General features: G+C 37.5%; 1 protein-coding gene across 2 annotated transcripts in view; it reads right to left on the bottom strand.

Moving 5' to 3' along the window:
• The window catches only part of RNF145 (ring finger protein 145), a 63,888-nt gene that overhangs the window by 14,671 nt on the left and 23,974 nt on the right, over nucleotides 1-25,243 (bottom strand). The window contains exons 2-6 of one of the 2 annotated variants that reach the window (XM_082456432.1): nucleotides 19,917-20,076; nucleotides 13,734-13,825; nucleotides 6,180-6,415; nucleotides 3,549-3,724; nucleotides 29-169 (exon numbers count right to left, since the gene is read on the bottom strand). In XM_082456432.1, coding sequence (XP_082312558.1) covers nucleotides 29-169; nucleotides 3,549-3,724; nucleotides 6,180-6,415; nucleotides 13,734-13,782 — 602 coding nt within the window. In that variant the 5' untranslated portion in view covers nucleotides 13,783-13,825; nucleotides 19,917-20,076. The remainder of the gene's footprint in view (nucleotides 1-28; nucleotides 170-3,548; nucleotides 3,725-6,179; nucleotides 6,416-13,733; nucleotides 13,826-19,916; nucleotides 20,077-25,243) is intronic. The other variant, XM_082456431.1, reaches the window with a different exon arrangement.

The raw sequence follows: 25,243 nt of genomic DNA, 5'->3' as shown, positions 1-25,243 counted from the left end.
CTAGAGCTATTCAGGGTGAAGAACTTACCGATTCATGGCAGGATCATTCATGAAAGCTCGATAACCCTGCAAGTAAAACTTGCAGAGTGTCAGAACACCCAAGGCAACAAAAGAAACCGTGAAGACCAAACCCAAAAGTGAGTAAGGAGTGCTGCAGCATTCAGCAATACTAGAAAAGAAGGGGGGGAAATATTGACCGATAAAAATTGTTTATTTGGAATTGAAACATCTTAGGCCTTTAAATAACCACCAAGCTTGATCTGATCCTCAATGAAAACACCCAAAATTTGAGATGAGATCACCTAACCACTCTGTTAATAATTTAAATCCATTCTTATTATTATTCTAACCTCATTTTTCTAACTCTTTGGCAAATATTCAGCACATAGCACCAAATCTGAAACACAGTCTTTTTTATTTTTATTAACTATCATCTCCTTCAAAGGTAGTAAAACTCTGAAGGCTTAAATCTTGTTCAAACCTTAAGAAATATCTAATTAACATGCTGATAATATTCAAAAGAAACGTGTATAGTTGCCCATTGTTCTTCTGAAAGGTTCTGGCTGTTCAAATCGATCAGACTATACTGCTAATGTGGTTCCTTGTCAAAACTCCTTCTCTGACCAAACTGCTATGGGGTAGGGCCTGTGCAGACTCTGCAGCCCCTGACTCCTCTCACTCCAACAGTGCCTTCCATGCTACTGGTGCTTTACATTTTAATTAATTTAGGCGTAGGTAAATGCAGGTTTTTTTCTGGGTTATTTCAAAAGCATGTCCAAGAATACAGCCCAAGACCATTTAAAAATAATTTTAATACCAATTTTTAATAAGGAGAACTGGACTTGCACTAAACCTTGGAAATACTTTCATATTTTATAGAAATACATTCAATACTTTTATTGAACATGTTTGAGAATAATTTAACAAGTATTTTGCAAATATATGTAATATTATGTACCAATAATTTGGATTTAGCATTTACAAAGCAACTAATAAAAAACCGTTCAAAGCACAGTATCTTAAGTTTTGAAATTTCAGTGAAGAGTGTCTTGCATGGATGAGGAATTCATTCAGGCAAATCAGTATCTGCCCTTTACTATGTAGGTCCATGCCTCTGCTACACAGTTATCCTTCTTACACAACTGTTTTTAAGTTACTTTTTATGTGAAAACATCTAATTTTACGTAGACCACTGTGCATTATGATGTGGAAAAAAGTGTTTGGTTTTCCATTAGGAGCCAAAATATCTACCAATCATGGTAGTTGACAGCTAATGAATAAATAATTTTATGGCATTCTTACAAGTCTAATTTCTGAAATGTTTGATATTTTTCTCAGAAAAATCATTATATAACATGTTTCAACAAATTGTCCGGTAATTTAAAAATATGAGAATCACGGCTAAAAATAACACTAAAAATTTTACTTCATTCCCATTGGAAAAGTCTGAAAGTTTTACTGAATGTCCATACAATTTCTCTATTCTTGTATCTATATTTAAAGAAATCTTTTTTACCCAAACAGTATGATTTAATTACATTTTCAAGAGGAGCACATTCTTTTTCTCTTACTTTAAAAAGGAGTGTGGTGCTATTTTTCAAGAGCATACTAAAGAAAACGAAAGGTTTCAACCTAGCTTTGGGGAAGTGAAAGAGGCTGGGAAATTTATAAAACTTTTCTTCCCATCTCTCCTCAATGAGACATTTTATTGATTTTAGTTTCTATTTCCTGGCTGCAAAAAAACCCTTCTTTTTGTTTTTCAGTTTGTTTGCCGTGCTTTGTTGGTTTGTTTTAGTCAGGGTATCCTGGTAAACTTGTGATCCTCCTTTTTGAAAGTAAGTTGTTCTTTGGCAAGGCAACATACACACATAACCTGACTCACAAGAGCATCAAGAAGGACAAAGAACAATGCTTACAGAGATACAAATTAATGAAAGAACCACACAGGAACTTCTCTATAAAACACCAAATTAAAATATTCTTATATAGAGAAGGGGCAACCTATCCTATGTATGGAAAAGGAATAAAGAAGAAAATTATTTTGGCAAGATATCTAAGCCTCACCTAAAATCTCAGCATTATTTTCTTACTTTGTTAAGTCCAAATTCATTCATAGCTTACTGATTTGTTAAGCCTCTTACATTATACTATGCTTCATTTGATTGTGCTTCACAATGGATAATAATTTGGTTTAAAACATGACCAATCCCAGTCCCACACTTAGGTTATCCTAACCACAGAACTGTATATCTCTCTTTCTCTTTAAATTCAGTTACTTTTTGGACCATTTTAAAACTCTGCATAAAATCTCCATAATACTTACATAAAAACAAATAGCAGTGAAACAATGAATTGGCCATTAAAATATGTTTGATATCAGTTATTGCATGTTTATAAAAGCTACTTTTTAATTAAAAGTCTCAGAAAGTACAAAATCTGACTCAGTATCAATAAGTTTATTTTACTTACTTGTCAAAATAGGTATTGCCCCATGACATTTTTATTGCTGTTTAACTTTGTAACATTTTCAATCTTAACAAGTAACATGCTCCTTAAAGAGAGTAAATTTGTCTTAAACTTCTCCTCCCCTACACCACTTAGTGCACAACACTCCATCATTTTGGATGGCTGGGAAACAACAGCTCTACTAACTAAGACTCTAAAGCTGTATTCGCCTGTACTTACTTCCCAGGAGGAGAGTTTCTTTCTTGCCTTTTAAAGTGACAATGAGCCAGGGAATGAAGATGTAGACCCATTTGCTAGATTCTGAGGGCTTGAGATGGAAACTTGGAATTTAACAGTGACAAATGTTTAGATAAGCTCACAACAAAGATAATGAGGTGGAAAAAGGACTCTAATGACTTAAGATTTTTTTTTTAATAATTTACTTTAGAAACCAAGTCTTAGAATTCCTTTAGGTTAAATAGTAAAATACTATGATATACTCATTTTACCATTATTTGACTCTATCTTAGTATGGAAGCAAAACATTGAAAATAACAGGGCATAGTGAAAGTATATAGGTAAGTCATAGGATTTGGACTCAGATGGGGTTTGAGTGTCAGCACCCCTTCTTTTGGCACTGGCACCTGGGCAAGTTACTCTTGGTACAGTTTCCTTAGCTCTGAAATGCTAATGATAATAAAGGCACCTTTCTTGCAGGGCTGCTATAAAATTAAGTGTGAAGAAGTGTTTATTAGTGTGGCTGGCACATATTACTCAATTAAAGTGACAGTTTTTAGTAACATATTTCTTTTCCAGTAGTTTAACTTGAAATTGAAAAAACATTTTTACAATTTGCTACATACCTTTCCACAAATCATTTGCTGTACTACAGTCTACAGTGCAGCCAAATATACCACCATTATTATATTAGCACCTCCCTACATTGCCAGACCTAGGCATCCACTGAGTGAAAATCCTATTTTAATTGAATATGAAGCACTATAAAAAGACTGACAAAAGTTAATTTGAAAAACTTACTATTCCTAGATCAAAGTTTTCTCTTCCTAAGGTTATATATAGTATCGTATACTCTTATTAATTACCTTGTGAGGAAAAGGAAAAGAAGCCTCTCTCGTGATGCAGGCTGATCTCGAGTACTGAAATAGGAGTAAATCTGAAGAGCAAATAAGACGAGCCAGAAAACCATGAACAGTACAGGGACTACCAGCTGATTCCACAGGGACATCCCCAAGGCTAGAAGGCCATATACCTCCACTACCTGAGTAAGAAAATACGACTTTAGGAAAACACCTTGTATCACTTCAATAAACACATTTAAACACAAAAGAGTTTAACCTAAAGTACTTAAAGAGAAAAACTGAGTAGCTTTTCTTTTCTTGCAAGATTATTTCAACTCAATTCCTTCAAAGTTAGCTCTATACATACAAGTAGGAATTAGCATGTCTTTGTTAATTTTCTGATTTTGCATTATTATTAACAGTTGACACACATTCATCAAATGGCAACAGTAAACTGCCCTAACAGTTCAGGGATAATGTCAAAATAAAGTCACAGTCAGAGTAAAACTACATCAAGGGAGTTTGAGGAGCCTTGGTAAACTTACTCATGTCTAACAGGACTAGCATGAACGATGCAATACTGCTTGAGGGGCTAGGAGGAAGGGAAATATAAAAGAATTTTCCAGAGTTTATTCAGGAAGGTCATAGATGAGAAGTAGTTTGATGGAAGACAGAATAATCACTGGAGAAGTTTATTATGGAGCAAAGACAGGAAGTCTTTTCCCCCAGACAAATCAATTCCCCTTGCTCCTACTGTGTATTTATCAAGCAACATTTCTCAAATGATTTGGTTTGCCAAGTGCATTAACACCAGGAAAAAAGGTACACCTAAAAAAAGTTTATTAAACTACTATAAGTCAATAAATTAGCTGTCTAGTTTATAAAACAATTTCTTATGAGACTGATTAGGAGGAATTAATTCTCATAACCTGATTCAGCCTAAGAGTATAGCCGTAACCAAGTTTCTGGAGTTACTAAGCCAGGGACCGGATCCTGGCAACACAACAGGGTTTTGCCAAGTAGGTTACAAACTCTAACCTAAGCAGCCAATTGGTCTTGCCGGAATGCTCGGTGTGACACCAGAATGTTTCAAAAACTATAAAGACCTTAAATGAAAATATACTGACTTGTAGGTTATTCTAAATTTACATTTTTTCATCTGTAAATCAAATATTTTTTCTAAAACTGAGTCATGATTAACCCCTATTTTTTCCCAACTAGAAAATACTGAAAGAAAAAGGAAATTGTCCAGCTAGCTGCAAAATTATTATTAGCAGCAAACTAATCACTGAGAGGTAGAGTACTTTTCCTCCTTTCCATTCAAGGAAAAGACCACTAAAATACCTGACAGTTTCCATCTCTTGTCTATCCAATTCTTTCCAGGTCACGAATTTCATAACCTATACTTTATTTTCAACTGCAACACCTTGTGCTACAAGAACCTTATGGCAAGCGAGAAGGTAAACATGACACTGAAAAACGGAGGCTTTGTCCTTACAGTGACTAAATAAACAGTATCCAAGTAATATTTACTGAATATCTACCGCTTCTTACAAACCAGGGTAGTTCCACAAGATTGAATTCAAATAAAAAATACATAAATTCGTCATTCTGACTCTGAATACAACAACCCTTCCCCATGAAGAAACTGTTCAATCAGAGTATGAAAATAACTTCATCTTCTTCGGAAGATCTACTTTCAAGAAAGTTGCTCAAGTTAATCATTACGTAAGGTGAAGAAATCAGTAGAATCAGGGTAAGGCCAAGAGCTTAGGTAATTTTTCTGGGAAATCTGCCCCTGGGGCCACAACAATAACAACAAGGAAAGGATTCATTTAGTAGTATCAGTTTGACCAATCTGAAAGCTTCCTGTACCTTACGGTCATGCACACAGTAAAGAGCTAGGAAAGAATGCCCATTTTAATTCTCTCTTTATACCAATGTCAGTTTTAAGACCTATTTTATATACTGAAATTCACTGATTAAATCAAATAGAACTATTTATCTGCTGAATACCTACTGTTTGTGTCTGGAAATAATCTGTTTGAGAGCAAAGGCTGATAAAAGTAGGAGAAACAGAAGCACGTTATGTTGGCAAAATCAGTCCAAGCACCACATCTAAATGAAATCTGTCATACCATACCAGAACTATTTAACTTCTCAGTCTATTAAACAAATGTAAGGAAAAAACTGTACTCACAGGACTATAATCAGGAAAAAAACAGGATTTGACCTCTAGGTATTCAATTCTACATCATTCTTGTCTTTGTTATCGTAGTTAACACTGAATATCATCTACCTGGCACTGAACTCATTCAAATCTCACGGCTACCCTATGCGTTAAGTACAACAGTTATTATTAGCTCCATTTTACAGATGAGTAAACTTAAGTGAGTAACTCCAGGTTACACAGCTGGTAAACAGCAGCATCAGAGTGAGAACCCAGACCATCTGCTTCCGGAGAAGCACTTACCTCACTTTACTGCCTCTCAATAGAACTTAATAAAGAATCTCAGATGCTCCTAATTAGGTTGAAAATAGTTACTGTTTTGAAACTGTCAAACATAATGTTACCATGACCATGACTGTGAAATAAAAGTGAACTAAATCTTTAATATACTTAATATTTATGTAGAATTTTATCTACAGTCTTACCTGAACCAACTCTCTGTATGCAGACTTGGCAAGGTTATAAGGTACTAGAAGGTTAGACCCAAGAAAATAGAGAACTTCCAATCCAGTAAAAATCATAGCAAATTTGTTGATGATAACAATTGTCTCCAGAGGAACAAGGCAGAGGCGTGCTAGAAGAGGAAGCATGTGAGCTGAAAAGAGCCAAATCTGCTTCGTTTTCATGACACAGGAGCATAAAGTACACACCACCAACTGACCTAAAAGGGGGGGGGGGGAGAACGTATTTAATTTTGAGATTTGGTATCCACAAAATAAAAACAAGACACTGTTAATAGGGATGATGACACAGCTTTTGAAGGAGTTTAGTTAGGATCTCTTAGATAATATTTTAAATCAAATTTTAATTTCATCTGACCAAAATTACATATTCACATGTTCTGTGAATTTTGAGCACCCATTCCCTAGGATTGACTTAAAAAAAACACCACAAATATCCACTGGTCTTTATCACATTCCAGATGGCATATATAATATGGCAATTTTTTTAAATGTCTCACTCAAACAATAATTCAGCCACAACTAAATATATTTAGCTCCTTTTACAAAGGCCCTCAATATTTAACTGTTCTCGTCTAGAGGTAAAAGTATAAAATCCAAGAGATATAGTTACTTGTCCAAGATCATGCTGTGACAAGATTTATTCTGAGGTTTTCAATCTTTGCTTCTACAGGACCGTGCAAGCCTTCCCAAATGACTCAGTAATGAGAAGTTAAAACTGAAAAGTTTAAACAACAAATTCTTCTCACAGAGGATTATGCATGATTATAGAAAAGTTAGGAAATACAGAGAAGTAAAAAGGAAAAAGAAGCCTCAATCTCCTACAATCCTGTCACCCAAAGGTAGCACTGTTAATGTCGTGTTCATTAAATAAGGTATTGCACGTAAAGCCTTAGCATTTTATCTGAAACCTAGGCAGTGCTCAAAGTTATTCATGTTGTTACCTTTTCAGATTTATTCTATGCATGTGAATATACACAAATGTTTTATATAAAGGAGATTATAGCATACACACAATCAGCTTTTTTCATTTAATACATTATGCATATATCTCTCAAACAAATAAATAAGTAAATAAAGCCTTTTGTTGTTTTTTTAGTTAAAAAACTGAATGCATATGACAATATTAGCATTTGGCTATTTTCAAATATTTCATAATTATAAAATGCTTTGTTATGAATAAGCTCGTACATTTACATCACTGTATAAACTACTTGGAGCACATTTCCTAATATTTTCTTAGCCTAAATTCCTATAAGTGGGATTACTGAGTCAGAAGAAACATTTTTTAAGGCTTTTGACACATACTGTCAATTGCCCTACAGAAACAAAACACACAGTGTACAGGGTGCCCATTTTCCCACCTACCTGTCAACAGTGAAAATAATTTAAGAAAGGGAAGGGCAAGGAATATTTTCTAAGTTTTTGTTAAATTTGTATTTTGTCGTTTACCAGTAGCACTGAACATTACCAATAAATAATGGGTTGGCCAAAAAGTTCGTTCGAGTTTTTCTGTAAGATGTTACGGAAAAACCCGAACGAACTTTTTGGCCAATCAATATGTAAAAGCATTTGCAATTATTTGGCAAAACGTTTGTTCACATTCTTTGTCTATTCTTTTACTAGGATATGTAGCCTTCTGTTGTTTGATCAAGATATTAACCTCCTTTATCATATGATTGTATTTTACCAATCTGTCATTTGAGTATTTTAATAACTTTTTTCTCTCATAGTATAAAAGTTTTTATTATAAAGAGTCACACCTATCAATCTTTTCCTTAATGGTTTCTACTTCTGGTGCCATGGTTAATTATATGGCTCCCCCTACTCAAGATTATACATGTAATCACATATATATTCTTTAATTTAAAAATTAATATATATGGAAATTATTTTAGAATAAGGTAAAAAGTAAAGATCTATGTTTGTTTTTCCAGATGTGTAGTCAGTTGTCTCAAAACTAGCTATTGGAATCATCCAATTCTTTTCTCATTAATTTGAAATGCCACTTTGGTATACTTCAAAATCTTCTGTATATTTTGTGTCTGTGTCGGAACTTGTTATTTTTTTTCAGTGCTCTACTCTGATGACAGTGCCCAGTATTCCTTTTCACTGACTGGACAAGTCTCCTCTTATTGCTCCTCTCAGAATTTCTTAGAAATTCTTGAACATGTCATCTTCCAAATTAATTTAAGAATCAGTCAAATTCTTTTCCTTCTTGCCAATGAAAAGCAAAACAATATTTTTAGATTCTAATTTGTGTTCTATTCATATTATTGTTAGAATTCAAAAACGGCAACTATTTTTATACAAAGCTGAAAATTTATTAACAATTTACTACACTGTATGTAACATATGTGGTATTTTTTCCCACAAAGTACTAATTTTAGCTTTTAAAGAACTGATATTCAAATCATATGAAAAACATTCATAAAGGCATTAAGAAAGAGAAAAACACCTAATAATAAAGAAAATTGAGGCAGATCCCCCCGCCTTGCTCTCACCCTCTGCTCCCTTGCAGTGTACTCAATAGATCTCGCTTTCTACCCTCACTTCTGGCTTGGTAAATTCTTTTACCACCCACACTGCCAGCCCCATCACCGCACTCCACAGCATTTTGGTGGCCCATACAGGGAATGCCTCTCTCTCCTCTCTCTGCCTTTTCTAATCAGTCTTCCGATAGTAATGATCGACCTAATGACTTGGGGCAATTGAAGGTCCCCGTCCAGGGTTATTGCTCAGCGGGACCCAAGGCCTCCGGACGGGCTCCGACTCACTGTCACCCCAAGGCCTACGTTCTGGAAAGTCTTTTCTCCTCTTCAACACTGCCGATGGTCTAAGGTCCCTGGAGACCAGGGATTGCACATCCTGACTCTCTGGCGGACCTAAAGCCCAGTCCCATATCGACTGACTGTCCCTGCCCGATGGGGTGGCAGTGTCCTTTGGGCCTAGCCTTGGGACTCCTCACTTCTAACACCTGGTGCATTCGGCAGCGGCAGCTCGTCTGTGGCAAATCCAGGCACACTGTGAGATCCTCTTTTCTCTTTCCATCCTGATCCACCAACGTCACCAAGTACTTCAAACAAGTTGCTACAAAACCGACTTCATTCCATCAAGTTACAAATGGTGACAAGACAAGGATTCCAACCTCTAGAATCAATACAGTTGACTACTCTCAAACAGGCCTCCCAAAATTTCTATTCACACAGAATCCCACAGCCCCATAGCCGACCAGCAAAGCCAACTGGGACCCAATGTCGCCCCTTCTCAGCAGGAAGTAGCCCAAGATGATGTCGTTGCCCAGATGTCAATGATTCGACTCTGCTGATCTGACGGGGGGAAATGTAGAGCTTAACAAAAGAACAGCCATCTTAGGCTGGGGCAGTCCTTTTAAGATAAGACAAATGCACTCTCCCCCCAACAGAAATTACCAGCAGTCACAAGCAGTTGGCATTCCAGGCAGATAGAGCTATGACACACTGAGCCCTAACCACCAAACGGGTGGAACATTAACCCAAGGGTGACCAGAGCGGACCATAAAAGAAGCCCAGTCTCCTTCCCCCAGCGCAGACCCCCTCTTGGTCTCCCCCGCTGCTCCCCTGCAGTGTACTCAATAAATCTTGCTTTCTACCCTCAGAAAAAAAAAAAGAAAGAAAGAAATAGAAAAAGAAAACTGAGAAGAGAGGCCACCTAGTAAGATAAGTCAACAAAATCTTAGGGGCTAGAAAACAACCATCAGGCCACTACTCTTTCCCCACCCTGAGAAGAAGACTGAATTTTGCTCTCCGGAAAGGCTGAAATAGGCTCCTGGGCACCGTGCACAGCTCAGGGCAGAGGTGAGGTGCAGTGCCCAAATGAAAAACGGAGATTAAAATAAAAGTCTGCACCCAGAAAGATGAGATCGCTCTAGATCTCCAAACACTGCTGCCATGTTTATTGCCACCCAGCTCTTGTCACTGACACTAGCCTCCCCTACAGGAGATAGAAAGATTCTTCTTTGGGGAAACTGACCCAAGTCCAAGTGAAAAGACCTACAAATACGCACACTTAGGGGTCCCCCCAAAAACAGCCAGTCCCACTTGACACCAAATGTGAAACATACCCGTTGGTAAGCCTTAAAGAGATTCCAATCGACAACTTAATAACTCACTTTAATACAAATGATCACACAAGGATATTTAAGTAACAGTTACAGTTTATCAGCCTCATATGGGGTCTAGGCATCAGTATTTATAATTTTTTATGTAATATAACCAGGTGATTCTAATCCAGGCTTAAGAAATACTGCTGTCCCAGGTAAGGCAAAGACCAAAACAAATGGAGAAAACGCAAGGAACAAAAGAAAGCTTCAAAGTAAATAATATATCTAAGAAATTTAAAAGACTGTCACAATAAAAAGAAAACAAACTCCAGGATATTAAAATATATAACAACAAAAGGGTTGTAAGATAAAGTTGGGAAATCTCAGAAAGTAAAACAAAAGACAAAGAGAGAGACAGAGAGAGAGAAAAAGGAAAATGGAACAGTAAGAAAATTAGGGGCTCAATGTGGGAGGAACCTTATCCAATTAAGAGAATTTCCAGAAAGGGACAAAAGAGAAAACAGCAGGGAAAAGTTACGGTGAGTTGAAAGGAGAGAGGCCTCTGGGGAATGATACCTGAGAGTAGAGAGGAGTGGTACAGGAGAAAGCCAATTTTCATCATAAAATTGTGGTATTTCTTGACTTTTAAAAGTAAGTATATTTCTTTGATTAAAAAATTAGCTAAAACTCTGAAAGAAATAAAATACTCAGAGGAAATGCTTTAATATTAGGAATGATTAGGAATTTTCATTCTGGTATGTCTTACTTTCACTGTACTCATAGCTATGATATTTAAATTTCCTTGTTCAAGTTCTCAGAGCTTTCTGAGAATCTGCTGCCTGGTGTTATAATCATCAGTTTGGCTCAAATAAAATTCTCTTTTTTCTTCTTAAAAAAAAAAAAAATTTTTCCTTGTTCAGCATGATGTAAACTTCCTTTAAGCTCTGAAAATTCCCATAAGTCTAGGACAGCACATTCGGTGTTCAGCTCTGGGGTTACAGGCTTCATTTATCTTCTTTCACAGAAGAGTATGATTCATATGCTGTGATTCTCTTTAAGAGAAGACTACTCCTCTTATTTAGGTGAAAGAAGGAAGGAGTCATACTGTTAGTGGAAATCTTTCCTATAGCTCCAGAAGAATAGGAAGTTGTTTAACTTGACATGCCTATTCCAACTGACAATTCTGAATAAATCAAAATCACAATGTACTCTTTGGATTTCAGGATTCCACTGTAAGAACTATCTCTAAGAAGTCTGTAATCCTAAGAAATGATGGCATATTCAAATTACTTAATTTTTCATTAAAAGTTCATTAGTGAAATGGAAGAAAAGGAGTAGAAAGTTACTTTAAAATCAAAGTCTAAAGAAAATTGCTACTTAATAGTTTATGGATTTTGTTTTATTTCCAATTAATTGAATCTTAGTTGAGTAAACACACTATCATAACCATTGATAGGAAAAATTTAAGGAAATATACAGATTTATACTAAATTGTGTCCATTATAGAATAAAAGAGAACACTTCATGAGTTTTCTAACCTAGCAAATATTTTCATACTTGGATGTTACCACTACTGAATATACCAATTCATGGGAAACAGCCATAAAGCAACATTATTTTTGTGTCCTACTGTTTTAAAAGCCACTCTGTGAACTGAGTGTTCTCCTGCCCCTAAGGCAAGTCCCATACCTTTTCTAATCTAGCACAGGTTACACAATCTAATCTAATCTAATCTAACCTCAATCTAATAACAAACAAAACTTTGAAACTGATTTAAAGTTGAGAGTTTTCCTTTATTACAGCTGAGGCCTCCTATGGCATCACAGAAAACCTGCAATTGTGAGAGGGAGTAGAGAGGTTAAGGCAAGCTTCTTCCTCTTTCTCTGCCAGCACAGTCTCACTCTTTTCCTGACTTACTCACGACTGAAGCAGGCAGGGAAGGAGAGGGAGGGAAGTAGAAAATTCTTACTGAACTATGTTCTTACAATGGTATGGTATTGGTGCTCCCTGCAGTTGGGGTATTTAAAATGGATCTCCTTTCTCCTGGGCACTTTTAAGGATTCTTCTGATTGTTCCCATCACTGTGGATCTCTCACCTGCAGTACCCTTGATGCTTGTTATGTACCCTCCTCTGGCTGTTTTTGGTTCTTTCCTCAGCTCCTTGGAATCTAGAAGTTCAGTCCCTGTTGGAGTCTTCTCATCTTTATAAGGGCCCTCTTGGGAGGACCTAAGAAAATTCCACTGACTCTTGGGGCCCTCATCTAGTCCATAGTAAACTAACATCGTTTGCCTACACAGATTAGATGATACAGGAGAACCCTGCAAGACATTTTCACTCCACAGTCAGAAACTCAACAGCCAGCCAGCCAGCCCAGTGCTGGCCTTTATATCAGACTAGAATTATAATACAAACCATATATACAATGTTTAATATTCTGGTAGCATCATTTTATAAAGGTAAAAAAAAAAAAAAGTAAAATTAATTAATAATATATTTTATTTAACCTAATATATCCCAAATATTATCACATAGACATTCAATCTATATTAAAAAATTAACAAGACATTCTACATCATTTTTGTACTACGTTTGAGAAATTGGGTGTGTTTTACACTACAGTATATTTTAATTTGGACTAGTCACATTTCAAGGGCTCACAAGCCACATGTGTCTTGTTTTGGATGGTGTAGCTTGAGATATTGCAGGCCTAGGTTGGATACCAGTCTGTAGTATCCCCCCTAAGCCACAAAAAAATATGTGTCTCCAAATGGTCTACCACTAAATTCTCTAAATGAGAAGGGCCCGGCAGGTATTTTAGAGAAAACAGCTCCCTAAAGAAATCCTCCTTCAAATCCCAACATTCAACCTCTTAACACCCTCTACATGGGTGAATTTAAGAATCACATACTGGTTTTCTCTCACTTTCTTTTTTGCAACTTTGGCATGGTAGGGTCTAGTATTTCACTTTGGACTGTATCTATATTGTTTTGGGGTCCCAGCCAACACTTCTATTTTAAGCATTCTGCTACCTGAATATTTCAATCATGTCTCAAGTTCTTGATGTTTCTGGCACTTTATTTTTGACTATAGGATACTGGCTTTCAACAACAGTAAACAATATTAAGACATTACATATTTCATTTTAATCTTACAAAGTAATTATTAGCTTTATTTTACAATTAATCTTCCCAAATACTTACATTACCCTTAAAAAAACACAAGGAACTACAGGCTATATGTGATCATAAACATGTAAAATAAGAAACACCTATGTATGAAAGAAAAAGACTAACATTTAACAATGGCTATGTTTTGAAAGTCGTCATGAATAACTGAGTTTTCCAATTTTTTGTATTAAGTATGAACCAATTTTAGAAGATAGTAATTAAGATTGGTTGGTTCCTACGTACACTTTTAATTCTTTTATAATACTTACCTATTAAGGCTGTGGTAAACCGATTCATGGAGAGAGGTTCTAAATACATTGGTCCTTCATAGGCGGACTCCAGTTCACTCCTAACGTAGTCCCTAAATAAGTAAAATGATAAGAATGCATTAGATACATTCCAAGCACATATGGGAGACAGAAGTTGCTACAGCAAAGCATTCTTATAAAAAGCATATTATGTTAATAACACCTCTCTCCACATCTATACTAAGGAAAAATTTAGGTACAAAAAATTAGAGGGATGGGCTTCATCTCCTTCGTCCATGCACTGGAAAGAGAATTTACTGAAACTGAATTTTACTATGCAGAGAAGCAGCCAAAGCTCCACTTTGTGGGATTTTCTTTCTTCCCACGACCTTATTAAATAATTTATGCCCAGGAAAAAGCCAGTTGAGATGCCATCTCTCAACCCTACTACTTAACTGATAACACCTAATACTATTACATTGAATTTCCCCTCTTTTGACTAGCTTCCAACATCCCTCCCATCTTCTTTTCCCCAAAGTTTTGTCCCAAGTTATACTTAATTAGTTACAGGTAAAATCACAAACTAGCTAGCAAACTAGCTTGTAGCAGGACAGTCCTTAAAAACTGTCACTTTCAAGTCTACAGGGAATCTATAATTAGAATTATAATATTTAGTAGGCTACAAACTTATTTTGAGATATATTTTAAATCAAATCAAATATTCCTTTTAAAACTTAATTCATTTAACATTGATCACTGAGAAATAACAAGATTTAAGTAGTGGCCAAAGAGCCTTTACACTCTGAGAAAACAGAACTTTTAGGGCAGAGGAGGGAAGCACAAAAAGGGAGAATTTAATTTATTATCAATAAGTTCAGTGGTAATAGTAGAACATGGTTGTCTTAAATTCTTCTGACATCAAAGTAGGAAAGTTTGTGTTAAAAAAATTCTCCTTTTCTTCACCTGCTGAATGCTTTATTCACTGTACTTTAATACAGTTTTAATGTTTCAAGTATTTCTGAAAAACTCAGATGGCTGTATTTACTTTTTCCATGAAATTACTTCCTATTAGGCAATCAAGTTGAATTCCTTTAGCATAACATAGCCAAACAAGAAATGACCCTTACATAATTAGCAAGGAGAGTATTGCCAAAAATCAACATTAAAAACTAAAATAAAAATTTAAAGCAGTTTTGGGAACAATTATAAAAACCAATGAATGACTAAGCTTCTTGGGTAATTTAGCAATTCTCCTCTATAACTCTAGGAGGATTATTTTTAACAAATAACATATTAATAGTCTCTTTCTAGTAAAGAGAAAGCCAAATTCTCAAGGGGAATGATTCTAATGCAGTGGCTGTCAACCAGGGGTGATTTTGCCCCTGACGGGATAGTCCACAATGTCTGGAGACATTTTTAGTTGTCACAACTTGGAAGGGTGGAGGGGTGCTACTGGCACCTAAGCCAAGATGTTGCTAAAATATTCTACAGTGCACAGAACAGCCCCCACAACAAAGAATTACCCACTGCAGAAGGTCAGTGGTCGAAATCCTGTTTTAATGTAGAGAGACACGAACGCTACACGTGCAAATTATATATAAATATCTGATTACTAGAGTAGTATAGGTAACCGTCAATGTAATTATATTTTATATAGCTTTAAGATAGAAAGCTAAAGAATTAAGAGAATTATGAAGTTTAAAATAAAATAGACACATAACTACCATTTACGTTTACGAAGTCTTTGAAAATGCTATTAAAGAAATAAATTTATATTTAAAAGATATGTAGCTCTGAGTCCCAGTACTACCTAGGCCTTTAAAGCCAAATAATTTCTTTTTGGCCATAGCACATCCCTCTCAAATAGATCCAGTTTAAAAAGAGGCCACGTGGGACTTCCCTGGCAGTCCAGTGGTTAAGACTTTGCCTTCCAATGCAGGGGGTGCGGGTCTGATCCTGGGTCAGAGAGCTAAGATCCCACATTCCTAGCGGCTGAAGGACCAAAACATAAAACAGAAGCAGTACTGTAACAAATCCAATAAAGACTTTAAAAAAATTAAATTAAAAAATAAAAAAAAAATAAAAAGAGGGCAGGGACAACCCATAAAGACAAAAGGCAGGTTGGTGTTTGCCAGGGGATAGGGGGAGGGGGAATGGAAACAACTATTTAAGGGTAGCAGGTTTTATTCTGGGGTGATGAAAATGGAATTAGATAATGGTGACGGTTACACAACATTATGAACGTACTATATGAACTGTTCGCTTTAAAAGGTTAATTTTGTTACGTGAATTTCACCTCAATAAAAAAGGGGGGCCTACAAGAGCACTATCTCCAAGGGGAAAAGCCAAAAGATGGACCAAAAGGACCTCAGTCCCAGGAGCTCTCTCACAGAGAGGGGCGAGGGGAGGAGATGACAGAGTTGGGTTCCCTGTCTTATTTTCTCTCGCATGTTTGCTTTTGTCATCGTATTACTGATGTTTCATAATAAACTCAGGAAACTCAACATTATCAAGAATTTCTTACTGCTGAGACATTTGTTAATTGTTTTGTATTATTTCCTAGGCTACTTTAGTTTACCCTCTTTTTAAAAGCCTCTTTGTTTTTCTTTAGTCCCTTACCTTAAATTCTAATTTCACATAACAAAACTTCTAAGGAAAATTAATATTTTCTATACTTTTTTATCCTAACTCAAAAAGAATTTGCTGTATACCTATGTTGCTAGCACACTGCTAGGCCCTGAAAATACTGCAGTAGACAAGAAAGACACACTTGCTGTTAGGATGAAGCTTACAAACCAGGAGAGGAGACATACATTAAACAAATACTTAGGCTAACAATTAGTAAATTACAATTGTGTCAAATGCTGTAAGAAAAAAATATAAGAAGCCAGACGGCTGGGAGGCGGAAACGGGAGGGACACAGGGACGTGGTTTTGAGGGCCGAAGCGTGGCTTGTTTTATGAAATAAAACACTAAGCATGAAAAAAATAAATAAATAAATAAAATTAAAAATTAAAAAAAATTTTAAAAAATATAGAATGTTGTAATGGTTTTTTAAATTTTTATTTTTATATTCACAACTCTATTTATTTAAAAATTATCTTCTATTATCTTCACTTCTAGATTCATATTTTTCCATTTAGCTAGTTTTTTCTGCCTTTTTATTTTAAATATCACTTATTTTACCTCTCATTCTATTTCATAGGGTTATTTTAAAGGGTTTAATGCAACTATTTCCTTTTCTTTTATCCTACCCTATGTTCCTTTGGTTGTTTTGTTGTTGTTGTTTTTAAAGTTTCCTCTTAACTTTCTAATTCTTTTTATGATTTTCTTTTTAGTTCTTTTTCTCTTTCCATGTTTCATCACTCTGTGATTTGTTGAGATTATAGGACACTAAGGGATGACTACGTTCCAGAATAATCACCAACCTTTAGGCCACAATGACAACACCCTGAGGTTAAGCAGTTTCCTCCCACTAGCTCTCCCACTTTGCCCTCTTCTAAGACCCTATGAATAGCTCTCTCTCAATGCTGCAACCTCTCCCAGGACTGCCCGACCTGTCATTGCATCAATCACCCTACCACAGAAATTAACATCTTTCCTAAGCACCTCAGACCCTCTCCCCTTTGCTCAACTCCTATCTCTCAAGACAGTCTTCAGAATTTCTCTGTTTGGCTGACTCACCAATAGGCCCCACCTCAGTAAAGACAGCCAGACCCAGAAAGCCTGCAGCCCCTTTGGGTCGGCCGAGCTTGGCTTGCCAGAGCCAGGGCAGTGGCTTTGGTGGAGGCTAAACTACTAGTCTTGCCAGGCAGCCACTACTTACCTATCTCTTCTGAGAGAAGAATCTGAGCACTGCCTCCCAAACTATACAGAAAAACTGGGGGGAAAAAAAAACTGGCAACATTAACAAAGATCTCTATATCTAAGTTATGTACAACTTCAGGGAATCTCATGCTGGCAATGAAAACTCTTGGTTACTCAGTCTCAACAGAGTGGGTCACTTACAACAGTAAAAAACAAGACAGTAAGCCTAAATAAGAAGGATCCAGAGAAAGAATTATCCAAAATTCCATGAGTCATTTTAGGCCAAAATTTACTCTGAGGCAAGAGCCATGAAATTCTATTTTTAACAGAATTTTATACCTATTTTAAGACTGAATCAGATGAGATGTTCAAAAGCAGTATTAGAATTTTTAAATTTAGATTTAAAGAGTAGAATGCATTAATTTAGTCAGAAGCAAGAATTCCTGCATTCTGCTTGTAACTGAATAAAATCTTCCCCTTCTTAAACCTCTTTTTTCACTTGTGCAATCTGTACAATGCTAACAATTAACGCTGAGCACCAGTAAACTGAACACTTTGAAAATCTACTTCTCTACACCCCTTGTGGTACACTACTTTCCTGTGGTTGCAACTATTTGGGGGCATAAGGAATGTGTAAGATGTATAAAAAAGAGCCCCAAGGATAGCTTACAATAGGAAAAACTCTTGCTATAAAGAGAAGTATACAAGTTATTAAAAAATAAGTAACAACAAAACCTAGAAGCTTATCAATTCATCAGCTGATTAAAGACCTTTATTTCTAAGTCTCTCAAGCAACCTGGCTGCGTCACTGAACAACGTAGGAACAATCTGTACATTCTGGCCACTTAAAGCTTTCAAACAATATTAATTCCAAAGAAACCTAATCTATTTGTACACAGAACGAAGTGGTGAGCCCTCCAAGTTATATTTCGCAATATGTGCAAACAAAAGGCACTGCTCAATTTAAGAGATCCCAGATAGTGAGATGTTCATTTTTTTCTTTTGGCCGCACAGCACGGCACGCAGGATCTTAGTTCCCCGACCAGGAAGTGCAGAGTCCTAACCACTGGGCCACTAGGGAATTCCCGAGATGTTCAAACACCGGGATTTGAGTACCTACCACACCCTAAGCGCTGTACTAGCAACTGAACAGTTCATTTACCCAGTTTCATCATTTAAATCTTCTCTGCCACATGGCCACCCTATTTTCTCTCTTCAGCTTCTTTCTGACCAGCTACTAAATATTTAGTGCCTTGATCTGATAATGTTCAAAAGAAGAAAACATATCGGACACTGAAATGGACCAATTTTATTCCTGTCAAAATTAGGAGTTGAGTATATAATGATAAAATTCATTTTACAATTCCTTTATCTAACAGCAGTTCTCAACTGAAAAAATCTTGTTCCCCGGGTGGCAACGTTTGGCAATTAGTGGTACTTTCTGGTTTCACAATTGTGGGGAAGGGGTACTCTGCTATCTGTTAGCAGAGACAGGGTGTTGTTAACATCCTGTAATGCACGCAACTGCTCCATAGCAAAGAATGACACAGCCCAAAATGCTAACAGTTCCAAAAGAGAGAACCCCTCATCTATAGCTTTGAATTACACAAGCTTTCATAAAATGGAGACCTAGTTATCTGTATTGACACATAAGTAACTCCTGGGAAAGTTTTACATTTGAAATCATAGTTACACACCCAAGACAAGGATGAAAAAGAGTACACTTTTATCATTTGAAACCCATGGGCTCTTAAGTCATACATGTACAAAATTGATACACTGGTTCATAAACCTAACAATAACACAAGGCATTTAAAAATAATGAAGTTTAAAATTTTAGAGAAAAACACTTAATGTGGATGTAAACCATGAAAACACTCTCACAGTAATGGTCATGTCACTTTGTACAATTTCTCTTTTTTTCCCTGTAGTTCTGGATAGTCTCAATTTTAAAGTAGGATTGACACTGGAAAATACATTCCTTAGATCACTCAAAATGAAAAGCATAGTTTAGAATTTTAAGTATTAAAGAACCTGACATTTATCAAATTCTAATGAGTTCAATTAGAGTATTAATATTAAATGTTCATACTAACTGAGCTGTGCCCACGGATTTTCTAAAGTTTAATTCTTGTGAACTGCAAGTTATACCCATTTTATAAACATATTCTAAACAAGTTTTTATTCACTTAAGGAGAATCAGCTTCATTATATGAGTAAAGGCATACCTTGGAGATACTGTGGGTTCAGTTCTAGACCACCACAACAAAGTGAATACCACAATAGAGCAAATCACATGAATTTTTTGGTTTCCCAGTGCATATAAGAGTTACATTTACACTATACTGTAGTCTACTAAGTGTCCAATAGCATGATGTCTAAAAAAAATGTACATACCTTAATTTAAAAATACTTTGTTGCTAAATAAAAGCTAACCATCATCTGAGCCTTCAGCGAGTCATAATCTTTTTGCTGGTGGAGGGTCTTGCCTCAAGGTTGATGGCTGCTGACTGATCAGGATGGTGGTTGCTGAAGGATGGGGTGGCTGTGGCAATTTCTTAAAATAAGACAACAATGGATGGAGGACCTTCAAGATGGCGGAGGAGTAAGACGTGGAGATCACCTTCTGCCCCACAAATACATCAAAACTACATCTACATGTGGCACAACTCCTACAGAACACCTACTGAATGCTGGCAGAAGATCTCAGACGTCCCAAAAGGCAAGAAACTCCCCAAGTACCTGGGTAGGGCAAAAGAAAAAAGAAAAAACAGAGACAAAAGAAAAAACAGAGACAAAAGAATAGGGACAGGACCTGCACCTCTGGGAGGGAGCTGTGAAGGAGGAAAAGTTTCCACACACTAGAAAGCCCCTTCGCGAGCGGAGACCAGGGTAAGGGTGGCGGGGAAGCTTTGGAGCCACGGAGGAGGACACAGCAAGAGGGGTGCAGATGGCAAAGCGGAGAGATTCCCGCACAGAGGATCAGTGCCAAGCAGCACTCACCAGCCTAAGAGGCTTGTCTGCTCACCCGCCAGGGCGGGTGGGGGCTGGGGGCTGGGAGCTGAGGCTTGGGCTTCGGAGGTCGGATCCCAGGGAGAGGACTGGGGTTGGCTGCCTGAACACACCCTGAAGGGGGCTAGTGTGCCACAGCTAGCTGGGAGGGAGTCCGGGAAAAAGTCTGGAACTGCCTCAGAGACAAGAGACCCTTGTTACGGGGTGCACGAGGAGAGGGGATTCACAGCACCGCCTAAACGAGCTCCAGAGAACAGCATGAGCCACGACTACCAGCGCGGACACCAGAGACAGGCATGAAATGCTAAGGCTGCTACTGCAGCCACCAAAAAGCCTGTGTGCAAGCACAGGTCACTATCCACACCTCCCCTCCCGGAAGCCTGTGCAGCCCGCCACCGCCAGGGTCCCGTGATCCAGGGACAACTTCGCCGGGAGAACGCATGGCGCGCCTCAGGCTGGTGCAACATTACGGCGCCTCGCCCCACATTCCAATTATAACTACTGTACCCCTCCCTCCTCCCGACCTGAGTGAGCCAGAGCCCCTTAATCAGCTGCTCCTTTAACCCCCTCCTGTCTCGGCAAAGAACAGACACCAGAGGGCAACCTACACACAGAGTGGGGCCAAATTCAAAGCTGACCCCCAGGAGCTGTGCAAACAAAGAAGAGAAAGGGAAATCTCTCCCAGCAGCCTCAGGAGCAGTGGATTAAATCTCCACACTCAACCTGAGGTACCCTGCATCTGTGGAATACCTGAATAGACAAGGAATCTTCCCAAAATTGAGGCCGTGGACTTTGGGAGCAACTGTAGACTTGGGGTTTGCTGTACACGACAGACTAGTTTCTGATTTTTAGGTTTATCTTAGTATAATTTTTAGTGCTTGTTGTCACTGGTGGATTTGTTTATTGGTTTGGTTGCTCTTTTTTTAAAAAATTACTTTTTAAATTTTAATAATATTTTCTTATTTTTTATTTTAATAACTTTATTTATTTTATTTTATTTATTTATTTTCTCCCTTTTCTTCTGAGCCGTGTGGCTGACATGATCTTCGTGCTCCAGCTGCGTCTCAGGCCTGAGCCTCTGAGGTGGGAGAACCGAGTTCAGGACACTGGTCTGCGAGAGACCTCCTGACCCCACGTAATTATCAATCAGCGAGAGCTCTCCCAGAGACCTCCGTCTCAACGCTAAGACCCAGCTCCACTCAACGACCAGCGAAGTCCAGTGCTGGACACCACATGCCAAACAACTAGCAAGACAGGAACACAACCCCACCCACTAGCAAAGAGGCTGCCTAAAATCATAATAAGTTCACAGACACCCCAAAACATACCAGTGGACGTGGTCCTGCCCACCAGAGAGACAACATCCAGCCTCATCCACCAGAACACAGGCACTAGTCCCCTCCACCAGGAAGCCTACACAACCCACTGAACCAACCTTAGCCACTGGGGGCAGACACCAAAAACAATGGGAACTACGAACCTGCAGCCTGTGAAAAGGAGACCCCAAACACAGGAAGTTAAGCAAAATGAGAAGACAGAGAAATATGCAGCAGATGAAGGAGCAAGGTAAAAACCCACCAGACCAAACAAATGAACAGGAAATAGGCAGTCTACCTGAAAAAGAATTCAGGTAATGATAGTAAAGATGATCCAATATCTTGGAAATAGAATGGAGAAAATACAAGAAATGTTTAACAAGGACCTAGAAGAACTAAAGAGCAAACAATGATGAACAACACAATAAATGAAATTAAAAATCCTCTAGAAGGAATCAATAGCAGAATAACTGAGGCAGAAGAACGGATAAGTGACCAGGAAGATAAAATAGTGGAAACACCTACTGCAGAGCAGAGTAAAAAAAAGAGTGAAAAGAACTGAGGACGGTCTCAGAGACCTCTAGGACAACATTAAACACACCAACATTCAAATTATAGGGGTCCCAGAAGAAAAAGAGAAAAAGAAAGGGACTGAGAAAATATTTGAAGGGATTATAGTTGAAAACTTCCTTAATACAGGAAAGGAAACAGTCAAACTTAAGTCCAGGAAGCGCAGAGAGTCCCATACAGGATAAATCCAAGGAGAAACATGCCAAGACACATATTAATCAAACTATCAAAAATTAAATACAAAGAAAAAATACTAAAAGCAGCAACAGAAAAGCAACAAATACCATACAAGGGAATCCCCATAAGGTTAAGAGCTGATCTTTCAGCACAAACTCTGCAAGCCAGAAGGGAGTGGCAGGACATACTTAAAGTGATGAAAGGGAAAAACCTACAACCAAGATTGCTCTACCCAGCAAGGATCTCATTCAGATTTGACGGAGAAATTAAAACCTTTACAGACAAGCAAAAGCTAAGAGAATTTAGCACCACCAAATCAGCTTTATAATAAATGCTAACGGAACGTCTCTAGGTAGGAAACCCAAGAGAAGAAAAAGACCTACAATAACAAAACCGAAACAATTAAGAAAGTGGTAATAAGGAACATACATATCGATAATTACCTTAAATGTAAATGGATTAAATACTCCAACCAAAAGACACAGACTGGATGAATGGATACAAAAACAAGACCCATACATATGCTGTCTACAAGAGACCCACTTCAGACGTAGGGACACACAGACTGAAAAAATGGAAATCAAAAGAAAGCTGGAGTACTAATTCTCATATCAGACAAAATAGACTTTAAAATAAAGACGATTACAAGAGAAAAAGAAGGAAACTACATAATGATCAAGGGATCAATCCAAGAAGAAGATATAACAATTGTAAGTATTTATACACCCAACAAAGGAGCTCCTCAATACATATGGCAAATGCTAACAGCCATAAAAGGGGAAATTGACAGTAACACAAAAATAGTAGGGGACTTTAACACCCCACTTTCATCAATGGACAGATCATCCAAAATCAAAATAAATAAGGAAACACAAGTGTTAAATGACACATTAAACAAGATGGACTGGCTTCCCTGGTGGCGCAGTGGTTGAGAATCCACCTGCCAATGCAGGGAACACGGGTTTGAGCCCTGGTCTGGGAAGATCCCACATGCCGCGGAGCAATTAGGACCGTGAGCCACAACTACTGAGCCTGCGCGTCTGGAGCCTGTGCTCCGCAACAACAGAGGCCACGATAGTGAGAGGCCCGCGCACCATGATGAAGAGTGGCCCCCGCTTGCCCCAACTAGAGAAAGCCCTTCCACAGAAACGAAGACGCAACACAGCCAAAAAATAAATAAATTTAAAAAAAAAAACAAGATGGACTTAATTGATATTTATAGGACATTCCATCCAAAAACAGCAGAATACACTTTCTTCTCAAGTGGTCATGGAACATTCTCCAGGATAGATCACATCTTGGGTCACAAATCAAGCCTTGGTACATGCAAGAAAACTGAAAGCATATCAGGTATCTTTTCCGACCACAGAGCTGTGAGAGTAGATATCAATTACAGGAAAAAATCTGTAAAATATACAAACACATGGAGGCTAAACAATACACTACTAAATAACCAAGAGATCACTGAGGAAATCAAAAAATACCTAGAAACAAATGAAACTGAAAACACGATGACCCAACACATATGGGATGCAGCAAAAGCAGTTCTAAGAGGGAAGTTTATAGCAATACAATCTTACCTCAAGAAACAAGAAAAATCTCAAATAAACAACCTAACCTTACAGCTAAAGCAATTAGAGAGAGAAGAACCAAAAAACCCCAAAGTTAGCAGAAGGAAAGAAATCATAAAAACCAGATCAGAAATAAATGAAAAAGAGATGAAGGAAACAATAGCAAAGATCAATAAAACTAAAAGCTGGTTCTTTGAGAAGATAAACAAAATCGAGAAACCAGACTCATCAAGAAAAAAAGGGAAAGACTCAAATCAACAGAATTAGAAATGAAAAAGAAGTAACAACTGACACTGCAGAAATAAAGGATCATGAGAGATTACTACAAGCAACTATATGCCAATAAAATGGACAACCTGGAAGAAATGGACAAATTCTTAGAAAAGCAAAACCTTCCAAGACTGAACCAGGAAGAAATAAGAAATATAAACAGAACAATCACAAGCACTGAAACTGACACTGTGATTAAAAATCTTCCAACAAACAAAAGCCCAGGACCAGATGGCTTCACAGGCAAATTCTATCAAACATTTAGAGAAGAGCTAACACCTATCCTTCTCAAACTCTTCCAAAATATAGCAGAGGGAGGAACACTCCCAAACTCATTCTATGAGGCCACCATCACCCTGATACCAAAACAAGACAAAGATGTCACAAAAAAAGAAAACTACAGGCCAATATCACTGACGAACATAGACGCAAAAATCCTCAACAAAATACTAGCAAACCGAATCCAACAGCACATTAAAAGGATCATACACCATGATCAAGCGGGGTTTATCCCAGGAATGCAAGGATTCTTCAATATACGCAAATCAATCAATGTGATACACCATATTAACAAACTGAAGGAGAAAAACTATATGATCATCTCAATAGATGCAGAAAAAGCTTTCGAAAAAATTCAACACCCATTTACGACAAAAACTCTCCAGAAAGTAGGCATAGAGGGAACTCACCTCAACATAATAAAGGCCATATATGACAAGCCCACAGCCAACATCATTCTCAAGGGTGAAAAACTGAAACCGCTTCCACTAAGATCAGGAACAAGACAAGGTTGCCCACTCTCACCACT

Source organism: Balaenoptera physalus (genome assembly GCF_965194825.1).
Source record: "Balaenoptera physalus genome assembly, chromosome: 3".
Lineage (NCBI taxonomy): Eukaryota > Metazoa > Chordata > Mammalia > Artiodactyla > Balaenopteridae > Balaenoptera > Balaenoptera physalus.
The sequence above is the reverse complement of the archived record's forward strand: the minus strand, read 5'-3'. Positions and strand labels throughout refer to the sequence as shown.